Source organism: Onychostoma macrolepis, chromosome 04, assembly GCF_012432095.1.
Source record: "Onychostoma macrolepis isolate SWU-2019 chromosome 04, ASM1243209v1, whole genome shotgun sequence".
Classification (NCBI taxonomy): Eukaryota; Metazoa; Chordata; class Actinopteri; order Cypriniformes; family Cyprinidae; genus Onychostoma; species Onychostoma macrolepis.
In genome coordinates, this window is record NC_081158.1 from 14,432,025 (window position 1) to 14,447,196 (window position 15,172).

General features: G+C 36.7%; 2 protein-coding genes across 6 annotated transcripts in view; one reads left to right on the forward strand and one right to left on the reverse strand.

The window, feature by feature from the left end:
• LOC131539634 (gastrula zinc finger protein XlCGF26.1-like) overlaps positions 1 to 8,257 on the reverse strand; it is a 21,015-nt gene extending 12,758 nt beyond the window's left edge. Inside the window, exons 1-2 of the mRNA XM_058774285.1 lie at positions 8,155 to 8,257; positions 4,976 to 5,106 (exon numbers count right to left, since the gene is read on the reverse strand). Coding sequence (XP_058630268.1) covers positions 4,976 to 5,060 — 85 coding nt within the window. The 5' untranslated portion in view covers positions 5,061 to 5,106; positions 8,155 to 8,257. The remainder of the gene's footprint in view (positions 1 to 4,975; positions 5,107 to 8,154) is intronic.
• Positions 1 to 12,735, forward strand: part of LOC131539636 (gastrula zinc finger protein XlCGF8.2DB-like) — an 18,478-nt gene extending 5,743 nt beyond the window's left edge. Inside the window, exons 2-4 of one of the 5 annotated variants that reach the window (XM_058774291.1) lie at positions 7,719 to 7,846; positions 9,267 to 9,396; positions 11,436 to 12,735. In XM_058774291.1, the coding sequence (XP_058630274.1) occupies positions 9,312 to 9,396; positions 11,436 to 12,358 (1,008 nt within the window). In that variant the 5' untranslated portion in view covers positions 7,719 to 7,846; positions 9,267 to 9,311 and the 3' untranslated portion in view covers positions 12,359 to 12,735. The other 4 variants (XM_058774293.1, XM_058774292.1, XM_058774290.1 and 1 more) reach the window with 4 other exon arrangements.
• The last annotated feature ends 2,437 nt before the right edge of the window (positions 12,736 to 15,172 follow it).

Genomic DNA, 15,172 nt, shown 5'->3' on the forward strand with positions numbered 1-15,172 from the left:
GGTGGGGTATTGTGGAGACCCCACCACAAGGATCACCTATTACTCCTAAGTACCAACAGGAAGAGCTCATGCCGGCAAGGTCCCCTGAAGGAGCACCTGTGCCAGACGTGTACCCACAGGGAGCACCTGTTCCTGCCAGGCACCCACTGAGGAGAAAAGTGAAAATCCCTGAAAATGAGACTTTATCTAACAATGAATATCATCTTGACACCACTGGCCCTAAGGCCCCCGAAAGGACCACCAAGGTCTGCCAAGACTGCAAAAGGAGCACCAGTCCCGTCTCTTCCTCTGGAGAAGCACCTGTTTCCACCAAATCCCCAGAGGAAACACAATGACCCAAGAGGGAAGGACCTGTGCCCACTTTGTACCACGATAAAGTACCTATGCCAGGCTTATTCCTGAGGCAGCACTAGTGCCCACCTTGAGCCAAGAGAAAGCACCAGTGCCTGCCTTGTATCAAGAGAAAGCACCTGTGCCCACCTCGTCCCCTGAGGAAGCACTGGTGGCAGACGGGTCCCTGCAGGAAGCACCTGTGCCTGCCAGGCACCAACTGAGGACAAAACTAAAAATCCCTGAAAATATGAGACTTTATCTAACAAGGGATGTCATCTTGACACTCTTGCCCCTAAGGCTCCCAAAGGGACCTCTTCTCTTTCACAGTGTTTCACACAGACAGCCTTTCAGAGTTATACTCCTTTTTTGGATAACCTGTCTTACCACCACCAAAAACACTTATCCACTATACTGAGCATGTCAACCATGCACTTCAGCTCCACTTATGACCCTCCAACACGGCCCTTCTCGCAGGGCGGTGGTGGGCAATAATGGAGGTAGAAGATCTTTTGTGATCATCTAAGAGGAATGAATGAGGGTGGGGACCATACTTCAGGCCAGTGGTGGGGTATTGTGGAGACCCCACCACAAGGATCACCTATTACTCCTAAGTACCAACAGGAAGAGCTCATGCCGGCAAGGTCCCCTGAAGGAGCACCTGTGCCAGACGTGTACCCACAGGGAGCACCTGTTCCTGCCAGGCACCCACTGAGGAGAAAAGTGAAAATCCCTGAAAATGAGACTTTATCTAACAATGAATATCATCTTGACACCACTGGCCCTAAGGCCCCCGAAAGGACCACCAAGGTCTGCCAAGACTGCAAAAGGAGCACCAGTCCCCGTCTCTTCCTCTGGAGAAGCACCTGTTTCCACCAAATCCCCAGAGGAAACACAATGACCCAAGAGGGAAGGACCTGTGCCCACTTTGTACCACAATAAAGTACCTATGACAGGCTTATTCCTGAGGCAGCACTACTGCCCACCTTGAGCCAAGAGGAAGCACCAGTGCCTGCCTTGTATCAAGAGGAAGCACCTGTGCCCACCTCGTCCCCTGAGGAAGCACTGGTGGCAGACGGGTCCCCGCAGGAAGCACCTGTGCCTGCCAGGCACCAACTGAGGACAAAACTAAAAATCCCTGAAAATATGAGACTTTATCTAACAAGGGATGTCATCTTGACACCACTGGCCCTAAGGCCCCCGAAGGGACCACCAAGTTTTGCCAAGACTGCAAAAGGAGCACCAGTCCCTGTCTCTTCCTCTGGGGAAACACCTGTTTCCACCAAATCCCCAGAGGAAACACCTGTGCATACCTCATCCCAAGAGGGAAGCACCTGTGCCCACTTCGTACCAAGAGAAAGTACCTATGCCAAACTCATTCCCTGAGGCAGCACTAGTACCCACCTTGAGCCAAGAGGAAGCACAAGTGCCTGCCTTGTACCAAGAGAAAGCACCTGGGCCCACCTCGTCCCCTGAGGATGCACTGGTGGCAGACGGGTCCCCGCAGGGAGCACCTGTGCCTGCCAGGCACAAACTGAGGGGAAAACTGTAAGTCCCTGAAAATATGAGACTATATCTAACAAGGCATGTCATCTTGACACTCTTTCCCCTAAGGCCCCCAAAGGGACCACCATCAAGGCCTGACAAAACTCCGAAAGGAGCACCAGTGCCTGCCTGCATCCCCTGGAGAAGCACCTGTTCCCACCAGTTCCCCAGAGGGAGCACCCGTGCACACCATGTCCAGTGTGGAAGCCCCAGTGCCTGCCTCATCCTCTGAAGAAGCACCAGTGGCCCCCTTGTCTCAAGAGGAAGCACCAGTGCCTGCCTCGGATGGGGGTGTGAAGATCATTCCACCAGCCAGGAACGGAGAGCGAAAATGTTGTGATTTTCCTCTGTGATGGTACCACGAGCTGCCACTCACTTGTCATATGTATCTTCTTGACAAATAAACATTAAAAAGTGTAGCATTTTGATGTAGTTATATATGTTACTACACCAATACACAAGTGTTACAGTTTGCTCAGGCCAATGGTTTTTTTGTATGACATTAAAATTCTTTTTAGAATTAAAATGCACATAAATGTGTTTGTTTGTCTTAGAACCTTAGGCCTTTACATCTTTTATACTTGACTGCAGACACTGAAATGACATTCACTATGTGGTACAGTACAAATGTTTTGAGTGTTCCTTATTTTTTCCCTTATTTTCCTATAAAAACACAATTATGCCTTATTTTCCTTTTCTGAAGTTAGTAACCCAAGTGCCCACTGAGAGGATGAGTGTATGGTTAATCTATGGTTCTGTCTACACTGGATGTGATGCAATGCAACTCAAAAAATCTGTAACAGTAAACTGATGGCCCATTCTATATCTAGCATACTCCAAAGGTTTGCGGTACTTCTGAAGTACAAATGGATTTGCATCAGCCACCTTATTTTTACTGTTCAAATAAAATCACTTTTAAGTACTGGACTTCATAAAAGAGAGCCTTGAAATTTTATTTTGTTTTTCTGGTTTTACTATAAGTGATTTTATTTTTTAGCTGCTTCACCCCAGGTGAAAAAAGTGCACTTCCATAATATACTTGAAGTGATCAGTTTTCATGCAATAATTTTGTTTTATTTACTAAAAATTATCCTTTAGTACTTCTTAAGATAATTTTAAGAACAATTAAGTGTACTCAACTGTGCTATTCGGGGACACCATAAATATGAAACAAGCTTTTAACATACTTTCTCTGTATTTATATGAAATTAGTTACCACTTGTAATACACTTGAACCCATCTTTCATACAATAGTGGGTTCAAGTGTACTACAAGTGTACTAAATGTTTTTAGTATATAACGAAATACATTTTTTTAATACATATTTATAAAGTACAATTTTAATAAATTTTAGTATATCAAGTACAAAATTAGTGCATGAAAATACAGCACTTTAAGCACATTATGGAAGTGCATTTTTTTTTTACCTGGGACCACTTTAGCGGAATTTCTGTTGTTCATGTTTGCTATGCTATACTAATTTTACTATAATTCTACAACAAACTGAACTGTCAATAAGAAAAAATATTTAATCTGTATATTTTGTAATAATAGTAATAACAACAATAACAGTAGTAATAATAATAGTAATAAAGTTGGATTCAGACTTTTTTCTTAATGCATTACAGATCTATTCAGTTGTCAAGCATATAACCTACTCTGGGTTGATTTTAATAACTTTCAGATTGGGATAATATTAAATGTTAAATGATTTCGATTCGATAGGGGAATAAGGTGTGACATCCCTACACAAAACCTTTAAAGAATTTGTGAAATAATTATAAAAAATCACTAAGAATTGAGAAAAAATAAAACTTTGAGTTTAAGGACCAATTTTCACTGTTGTCTGGTTTCTTATCATAGTATGCATATTACTAGAATATTGGCTTACTAACTATTAATAATCAGCAAATTAGGAGTTTGTTGAGGCAAAATTCATAATTAATAGCTGGTTAATAATGAGAACTGGTCCTCAAATTAAAGTGTGACCGAAAAAAACCCCCTGCACTTTCAGTTCTTGTGTTGTAATTAATGTTATCATCAATCATCTCAAGGTAGCTACCAGTAGTATGTCATTAAATCTACAAATAACTCCTATCTCATACACTAGAGATCAATGAGGCAAAATATCTATTGAGAGTTTGGTCCTCACATTTATATTGTTGGGCTTAATGTGAATAACATTCCACATGTGTGCAACTACATTGAGTTCTGGAGAAGAAACGCTCATCCTAAATAAACTTCTGATTATACATTTAAAAATTTAATAAAAGGCGTTGATAGAAGATGTAGAGATGAATGTGCAGCTGATTTGATTATTTATCGTAGAGTTTATCCTTGGCCATTTTGTGTTCTTGCTGGTACTAATGCATGACTCAGCAGTTTGCGATCAATAAGTGTTGGGTTGCAATACCGGTTTGAAACACTGATTGAAATCAATTTTGCACCAGATATCTTAATTTGTGGATGTTTATGTATTTGTTTATTATCAATTAGGCTAAGATTGATGCTGTTTACATAAGATGTGCTTTATCAGCTCCATTTCTAATTGGCAATAATAGAATCTTATTGCAACATATCTCATATTTATAACATACTGAATGTTTATAACATACCTTATTTATGCCTTACAATAGCTTAACCTGCAGTATATGTGCAGACATGTAGAATTCAGCGATACTATTTTGAACATATTGTAGTTCTATATTTTTTTGAAAAACAGAACACTCCTCAAGTATAATCATCAACCAGACAAAAACTTTTGTTCTGATTTTTTTTCAGTTCCAGAAACAAATGGACAATGAAGCAGCTTTGTGTTCCTCAATTATGTTAATCAAGGCTGACATGCGCTTCGTCTTTAGAAGCAATGTCTTTCTTCGTTTGCTTAGCTGATGCCATTTTCTACTACATATTTTTTGTCAACTACCTTGGTTATTGTGGTGTTCAATTATATTTGAAAACATTATAAAGTTAGAGGTTTATTAATTATTAGTAAAAAAAATTCTGTACAGGGAGCATGAGGTGGACAAATTTACTCCATTAGCATTTACTTCCCCCCCCGCCCCCATTTCATTTAAACATTTTAATAATGGAAATCTACCTGTTTGTTCCTCAGTATCTTCATGTTTCACTCTGAACGTTTCTTCAATACTCATGTCTTCACACTCCTCTTTTATATAAGCCATCTTTGTAACGTGTCATGTGAATCTCAGCCCTCTTCACCAGGAGTTTCTGTGTGTTTAGACAATTTATCATGTTTAAAATGAGAAAAATTACCAAAAAGAAGAAAAACTAAATATTCTGGTGTGTCTCAATCAGCTCCCTAAATTAGCACACAAGTCAAAGTGATCATTAATGGTCTTAAAAGGTCTGAATAGCCAAAAAATACCAAAAGAACACATTATAAAGACACTTCATATTTACAACTTTATGATTCACATTTGGCATTTAGTAATTTGTATATGTTATAGATTACACTTTCCTGGACACATGCACTGTTTTGACCAGCATTCCAGTGATTTGAGCAGTTTGAGACATGAATAATAAAGAGAAGCATTTGTACGTTTACTTTCAATTTGTACTTGAACTTTTACTCTCTACTTGACTACATTTTCGCATAAGTATATGTACTCTTTACTTCACATTTGTAATAATTAATGCAGTTACATTTTGAATGGCACCTAACAATTTTTGCAACAGTTTATTTCTCAGGGGTGGGGGAAAAATTGATACAGCATAGTATCGCGATATTTTCCGTGGCAATACTGTATTGATACACGGATGCCAAGTATCGATTTTTTATTATACTATTTGGTTGAATAATAAAATCAATTTCTTTACAGTTCACTAGATGGTAGTGTTGATTTTTTTTTTCTGGTGAAGTCAGCTGGGTCACCTTCAGCATGTAGTAAGTTAGTAAAATAAAGATGGTGGCATTGCTGAAAGTTATCAGGAAAGCCATCCTCATTTAAATCGAATGTAAGACTATGTTTTATTCAGTTTAAAAAATGCCCCAATTGCTGAAGGGTCTGCACAACTTTTTTTGTACAAGTTCAAGTTGCGTTGTTCAACATACCTGTAGTAGCACAGCAGTGCGTACCTGTTTAAATTTAATTAAGGTGGACTAGACTAGACTGTAATACAAATAATTCAATTTGCCAGGTGCATACATTTATGACAGGTTTTCATGAAAGTGTTGGTCAGTTTGTCTGCTTGACAATCCCATTTGCACTGCAGCAATAAAATTGAAGCGAGATAAACAAACTGAGAAATTTATTTTTAGTTAAAACATGTTGCCGAAGTTTTCCTTTGGGGACATAATTTGAAGTTGGAAAAAGGTAATAAATTGCAATATATCGCAATATATTTAAAGTCGCAATAATATTGTATCGTGACACAAGTATTGTGATAATATTGTATCGTGGGGCCTCTGGTGATTCCCACCCCTACCAAGTAAGCAATAATGCAATCTATGGGGCTTTGAAGATACTAGAGCTTGTGTGTTTTGCCCTTACACACCCAAACTTGTCAACATGGCTACTTTACATGATTGTTTCAGTGATGAGGCTGAAACCAGCAAGTCCAGTGCAAGTACGCTTTAATTTTACATCACACACACACACACGTTTAATCTAAATGGGGACATTCCATAGGCGTAATGGTTTTTATACTGTACAAACCGTATTTTCTATTGCCCTACACCTAAACCTACCCCTTACAGGAAACTTTCTGCACTTTTACAATAAAAAAAAAACAAAAAAAAACAAAACAAATGAGGACGTCCCCAAAGGGAGGTTTTTGGAGAGTTTGTCAGGTTTACCTCACTTTTGGGTACAAATTTGTCCCCAAAATATGGTTAAGTAGATACACACACACACACACACACACACACACATGTGTACTGTATTTTTTTTTAAATGTATCCATTACATTGAAGAAAACTTTTTGAAGTATATTGGTTTACTTATGTTCTGTTTGTGCACTTGAACTTTAAGTGAATTAAGTGTTTGTAGATGTTTACGAAACAAATAGTTTTGCTACTTGATTATGAATGGTTGAGCCATGTTCAAAGCAATTAAATTACTCTGGAAATACATATCCATTATTTAATTACATCAGTAATACTGTGTCATTGTGTTGCTCGCCAACCATTCTGCTATTAGCATTGCACCAAAGATGCAAAGTTTCAAACTGTTAGATTTTGTTATGAATTTTGACTTAAAGGGAGGGCTTCTTCTTCTTAAGGGGGTTTTGGGCACTCTGCTCCATGTCATGCCTAACAACGGCCCTTTGATTTCTAAATTCACAGTAAACCACAGCTTATTGGGGATTATTGCTTTATTTAGATGCTGTTGTGTCAATCTTAATGTGTTACAATATTGAGGTGTCCAGTTTTATTTCAATTTTAGAAAATAAACATGACTGCTGAATGAACTGTTTAGGTGCTAAAGACTACTGCACCTTTGAGCCACATTCAGTACAGGTAAAATACTTAAGTACTGCTAAAATCAGATACTACTTGAGTTGCATTGGAATTCTTAGATGCAACCCAAATCGTGTACTTATGGGCTATTCTATGACATTTTGTAGTATAAATCTTACGAGTAGTGTGTTCACAAAAGAAAAAGTGCACTTTAAGTGTGTAAAAAAAAGTTACCCTGTGCATCATCAGCCTTGAGTACAAGCTCCACTGATTCAAAACAAAACAAATTGTGATTTGTGGTTCAACTGCAATCACCCCGCTCCCCTCTGAACCCTGTTTAAACCCCTACATACTGCGCCAGAAATAATTCAACAGTATGTTTATATATTTCTTTGTTTTATGTTTGTGTTTACATATGTAGCACTGTGGACCTGAGAGGCATGACAGTTCCTTTGTATGTCTCAAGTTATCTCACTTGAAACTGAAATTTTGCTTTGCTGTCCTGCAAAGTTTCCAACCTGCTTCAGCATGAAGAAAACCCCAGTTCAGGTATGTTTAATTAAGGCTGGAGTTAAACTCTGCCAGACAGTAAAATTCCAGCAGAAAAAAATAATAACAATAAATACAAATATAACAAATTAATAAATAAGTCTTGAAAGCTGTGTAAATTATGTGTTTTTGGACCTGACAATGCGTGCGTGAGGTCTAGGGAGCGAAATGAGACGCACCTTTTGTGTATGCTTTACTCACAAAAATGAATAACGCTATTAAATGGTAAATGAGATATTATACGGTTAAATTAAACTGTAAAACTGCCTGAACATTTGTAAAAACGTTAAACGCGTAAAGACACAAACCTTTCTTCAGCAGAATCACATCACAACAGACACAAGAACGCAGGCTTATGCCGTCATATCGTCAGACCAAAATAAAAGTACGTAACGTTACACACACACGAGCACGCGCACGCGCACACACACACACACTCGCACATAGACATAAGCTGACGTTTAGAGTTAGGTCGTAACTCAAAAGAAAATTTTAACTGTCCAACAGTCTAAAGTGTTCAGCAGTTTAACCAAGAGTTCAACTCTGAATTCCTCGGGAATCAATTTAATGTACGTAAATATGTATAATCTGTGATTTTAGACATCTAGCGTTTAAACAAGACTTTTATTTTGGTCAGGTGACCTGACGCCAAAAGGCTGCACCGTGCTCCTGCGTCTGTTGTGATTCTGCTGCAGAAAGGTTTACGTTTTAAATTGTTTGAGCATTTTGGAGTTGAAAATAATTAAATCGATACAAACTGTTTAATTGTTTTTATAGTTTTGACAAGTAATGATAAATGTTATAACGTTACATTCAATAAGTCATTAGCTAACATATTTAAACGTTATTTCTTTAAACAAAGCTCATCCACGCCTGAAAAGCAGAACAAGTGTCTCATTTCGCTCATTAACTCTTTATATAGTGAATCGGTTAACCTTAAACACGAATTTAGGCACTGGCAAATAGTGATGGAGAAACGGAGCTTAAAGAAACTCCGAGTCAATTGAACCAATTGCTTCTCAATGATTCACTGTTTTGAAGCCTCGAATCACTGCACGCCATAGACAGTAAAAAAAAATTAAAAGTACATACACATGCTGCTCAAAACACAGTAAATGAAACGATAACAACAAATATGGCAGCAACTTTTATGAAACCAACTGCAACTGTTTTCATGATAAATTATTAATCTATTATATTCAATCTTTTATTTATTTTGATACATTTTAGTGTTAGTTTTGAGTGTTCTTTTGGCTAATCAGGCGAGCTGAAGACAACCATTGTTTTGACTGACTCCTTGCCAGTATACCCTGACTGCAGAACTAGGGAGCTGAGTGAGATGCATCCATAGTTTTAGATGTAGTTTTTCTTTGTATAAATTATTCTCATATTAAACATGACAATGTGATCACACACACAGCAAAACTCCTGGTGAAGTAACTCAGATCCACATGACACATTAAAGATGACATTTATTAAAGAGGAGAGTGAAGACATGAAGATTGAAGAAGCATTCAGAGTCAAACTAGAAGATACTGAGGAACAAACAGGTTAGTTTCCATTTTCAAAGGTGAGCTTCGATCCTTATTAAAATTTTAACATGTTGAGATCACATGACCAGACAAATACTAAGTGCACCTGGCTTTAAGTGCACCTGAGAAGAAGTTGGACATTTGTGATTACGTCATTATGTATTAAATAAAAAAAATAATAATAATATAAGGGATTTATCTCCCCACCTTTTTTGTGCAGTGGACATGGAAGCTAACAATATTCAGAATCTGTAAGGTTTACTGCAAAAATGTGTTTCTTCTACTTTTCCAGATATGTGAACAGCTTGTTATATGCAAAATTTTTTATACTTTTTATTTATTTTAGGAAAGTAGCTTTATGATTATAAAAATATTGATGCCTTTTAAGTCAATCTTTTGTCACAAAAGGCGTTCTAATGCATTGGGTTGCCACTTTTGAAAGCCTTGGGTAGACCTTTTCATGTTCCTTCCACCATTTGAGTAGGTCCCCCTCACTATCCAGGTTGCATGACTGTAAGTAAGACTGCAGCTCACAGGCTACGCTGGGTTCCTGGTTGTTAGATGGCCAGGCTTGTTCAGTAGTTTTAAAGTAGCTTTCTAAAGTCATCTTTTTCTTTGGAGCGCATCCAGCTTCAGCATCCTCCTCAGTGTTTTCTTGTGCTGGTTCTGGGGGTGGCACCTAAACAATGGACCATTCGATCACCAAATCCAGCAGTGTCCACCATAATGTCGAAGAAAGTGCACATCATTGATCATTGTTCTCAATAAAAAAATATTATTTTCTCATAAAATGAGATCTGCAGTTTAGTTCAAAACTTAACATGCCACGGGAAAATTGATCAAGTGCATCCACTACAAATATGTCTAAATTCATATAATTTTGGTTTAACTTATGCGTAATGTCTTTATGTAATTTCAGTCCTTATCTCCATTAGTGAGAGTGGAATATTTAATGTAACTGTGTATATCGGCATGAAAACAAGAGGTTAAAATTGTTTAATTTTCTCCCTCCAGGAAAAAGAGTTCGTACACATGGGTCAGAGTTTGCGTGCAGGTGTGCAAATTTTCCCATCAAGTTTGTTTTTATGAATCTCACTTTTTGAGTAGGAAGTGGCATACGACTCTTTCAGGGCAGGTTTTGTGCGTATGCAATGGTTATAAATTAGGCCCCTGATCTTCGTAACTAATCCTGGGATGTGTACCCTGCCCTTATAGGGACAATTGGCAGATATAGTGCTTTTTCAGGATACGGGATAGAAATCAGTCCGAGACAATAGCCCTGGGCAGGATTTACCCAATTCCAAGGATTTTTTATTTATTTATTTAAATGCAATGTAATACAAGTTTAACAGATCAACACAGATAAAGACCCATTTATTAATTCACACTCTTGATCCTCCCCTCCTCTCCCTTTTAAGATGGTCTCCTGAAGGCTTTGTACTTGGGCATAAAGCTTACACCATCTCTTAACCAAATGTTTCAGATTATTTTTTTTCCTTGAAATGAATTAAAATGGATTTGGAGAGATGGAGCATCCTTTCTATTTTCTTGCCGGACCATGTCTCTCTTTTGAAGCTGAATATTCTTCCTAGGCTACTATAACATATTTAGATGACAGATGATTTCTGGACATGTCCTAAAAGTGTGAAGAGTTCATTTGAAGAAGTTCTGAGATTTTGGGTAACCTCTTTCAGTAGCTTAGTGAGTATAGGATCTAGCAAACATGATTTCATTGCTTTGTACTAGTGCTGGGCAACGATTAATCTAGATTAATCTCATCCAAAATAAAAGTTTTTGTTTATATAATATATCTGTGTGTACTGTGAATATTTATTATGTGTATATAAAGACACACACATACAGTATATATTTAGAAAATATTTACATGTATATATTTAATATATAAACATAACACATTTTTCTTAAATATATACATACATGGGTGTGTATTCATATATACATAATAAATATACATAATTAACCTAGATTAATTGTTGCCCAGCACTACTTTGTACCTTTAAACTGGGATTAACTTGTATTTGTCTTTTTTGCTTTAGACCTGATGTTGCTCAAAGAGGAGAGTCAAGAACTGAGTGAAATGGAAGAGAAAGATAAGAAACATCATGATTTCATGACTGGAGAAAAATCCACGCAAGCTAAAAATACCTCACGAAAAAGAGCTCGGAAGACCAAATCTAAATCGAACTACACCTGCCGTCAGTGTGGAAAGAGTTTCAATCAAAAACATAATCTTGAAGTCCACATGAGAGTTCACACTGGAGAGAAACCTTTCACCTGCCAACAGTGTGGAAAAAGTTTCACTCAAAAACAAAACCTTAAAGTCCATATGAGAATTCACACTGGAGAGAGCTCTTTCACCTGCCAACAGTGTGGAAGCAGTTTCACTCAAAAAATAAACCTTAAAGTCCATATGAGAATTCACACCGGAGAAAAGCCTTATACATGCAGATTGTGTGGACAGAATTTTACACACAAAAACAACCTTAATTCTCACATGATAAGTCACACTGGAGAGAAACTGTTCACATGTGGTCAGTGTGGAAAGAGTTTCACACGCAAGGTAACCCTTAATTACCACATGAAAATTCACTCAAGAGAGGACTGTTTTACGTGTCATCAATGTGAGAAAAATTTCTGTCATAAATTAAGCCTCAAGAATCACATGAGAATTCACACTGGAGAAAAGCCTTATTCATGCCCTCAGTGTGGAAGGAGTTTTACTTATAAACCATCCCTTGATTCCCACATGAGAACTCACACTGGAGAGACCCCTTACACCTGCAAATATTGTGGGAAGAAGTTCTCACAAAAAGGAAACCTTCAGACTCACATAAGGCTTCACACTGGAGAGAAGCCGTTCTCATGTCTTCAATGTGAAAAGAGTTTTACATATCATAGAAACCTTAAACAACATTTGCAAACTCATTCTGGCAAGACATTGCAGTGTTCCTCACTGTAGTAAGAGGTTTAGAAAAATTCATAATTTCCAAAATCACGTGTGCTTTTAATCTGAAGTAGTATGATTTAATTGTAATGATTGTAAAAAGACAAACAAAAACAAAATGCACACAAATAAAATTGAAAAGTCATGCAGATGTGAGACCCTATTTTGTATGGGTGTGTGGAAAGAGGTTTTAACTGGCTCTGCAGTTTAAAATGTCACCAGAAAAGTAAAATTATTTCTTTCCCATCAATGGTTTTAAAAAGTTGCCAGTCGCTGCCAACAATTTAGACAGCAAATTTTCATGGCCCCCAAAATACTTTGTTGTATGAATATCTGCAGTATGTCAAAAGAACAGAGCCTCTGCTTTTAACCAAATAAACATTTTATTCTAGCTTCATGCATTTTTTTTAATCAACACTTTGAACAATAAATAAGAGATAATCGCATTTTAGTCAGAGTACGTATGGATCTTATTCAGAATGATGATAAAAACATTGATTAGATTGCTTCCATCAATACCGTTAAAGCTTGCACAGTCCCAGTCTTGTGTAGCAAGCTTACGGCAGAACCTTGGCCGCTTTGAATGGCCAAGGCCCGCCAAAGAGGCCATATGACTGACAGGTAAAGCAAGCAATCAACGTTTCGTTTTGGGCTGCGGAAATGTCTCCACAATAACAGATTGACATATTTAGACATGTAAGATTCTGTGCTGCGAACTTTAAATATTTCACATACTTTTGAAAATCTCAGCTCATCGTCACAGTTGTCCCTTATGAAAGGAAAATATATTTACCAATATATTTCTTAAAATATATTGTAATATATTATTTTTCCCTTTTATTTTCCAATATATTATATATTCGCATACATTGAATAATATATTGATGATACATATATTATACACTATATTATATATTCATGTAATATATTGCAAAATATACAAATGATTGCGCTTTCAATATATTGAACGTGAATATATAATATATGCGTTTATATATCCCAAAATATATGCAATATTATATTTATAAATATCTACCATAATGTATTTCAATTTATATGGGAAAATGTTTTGGTAATATATGTAAAGATATAGTGTCACATGTATGTTTAATACATGGTAGAATATATTTTAAATATATGTAAAATTATATGGAATTATAAACATGAAATATATGTACATATATTTGTTCAATATATTGTGGAATACATTTTAAATATGTAATATTATCAAATATAATGTGAAAATATGTGAAATATATATACACACACAATATGTGTACATATGAGAACATGCACATACAATGTATATACATATATGGTGATATATATAGTATATTTACATGTAACATCTAAAATATGAATTAATAAATATGTAATCTGCAATATATGTGCAAACCTTTATACCACATATTAACACAGACTAATGGGTAATCTATCAAAAGCCACCTTTATTTTCTTTTAATCAGGCAGATAATAAAGAGCTACACAGGCCTACCAGTATTAAAACCATTTGGTCAGATAAACTTAACAGTGCAACATTTTTAAATGGTACCATTGAACACAAAATATTAATTATAAATTAAAGCAATTTCAATGTCTGTTCTAAACATTCAGCAGTGCTGTTATAAAATATAAATAACATTTCTATAAAAGAAAAACAAAAAAATAATAATTATAAATAAATAAAAACTGTGGAAAAGCCAAGAAATATGCCAAAAGAAAAGTGCGTTATCCTGGTTAGGAGTCCATCTTGGTTCTTCACTGATCTAAACGAGCACACTTTTGGACTTCACCTGGTGTCTTAGCTCGCAGATTCTACCATTAATGGATTTTCTGACATCAGCTTCCTTGGCCGTCGGAAACTGGTTTACAACAGTATCTGTGGAACAGAACAACAATAGGTGCGTTTACATGGAGCATTGTAATCGGTTTAAAAGTCCAATCCGAATGAAAATACTCCATATAAACACCTCAATCGGAATAAAAATGCCCAAACCGAATGAAATTGTAATCGGTTTGAGAGGGGTGGGATAAACCTTTCTATAAACTGAACAAAATTAAAATCCTGCCATGTAAACACTTTAAACCGATTACTTTGCGTCTACGTCATCACGTCCAGAGGTCGGGTCGTCAGAACGTGAACGTGATGATGTCGGCAACGGTACATTCTGTGATTTGGGGACACCGACACTACAGTAGAGACTGGGTAATAGTGGAGGTATAAAGTTAAAATTTCCATTATACAGTTAAAACACATTAGAAAGGAGAACGCTTGCTGTGTGACGGACTATCTGCTCTCATGTCCGGAGTGAAAACAGATCTGAAATGAAGCGCAATTTTCTGCTTTTCAGCTTAGAAACAACACAGTGATGATAGTGAAAGTAGCTCAATGAAAATAAACAACTTGACCAAAAGTTGCCTTTGTCATTTTTATTTGTATAGATGACAGATTCATAATTTCGATCTGCTTGAATTTATACGTGCTCACGCCATGAATGTTGTCTAAACACGATTGTGATAAAGCAATGCTCCTTTGATTCATTGTTCAGCAACTCTTCGTAAGAAATCGTGTATTTGTTCCATTTAAGTTCAGTACAACTTTGTAGTATCAGAGTACAATTAATCTCAGCTGCATTACAGAGGGACATATGATTTCTATGATCGCGTTCTGGCCATATGACTGAGCTTCGAATGAACGCAAGGGATTCAAATATTAACCGTTTATTCTAAGCAAGTGCAAACAGATATTAAAAATATTAACGTAAATATGGGCGTTTTTTCCTCTGGTGACTTGTTTTTGTTGTCACTGTAGGCTATTAGCATATCCTA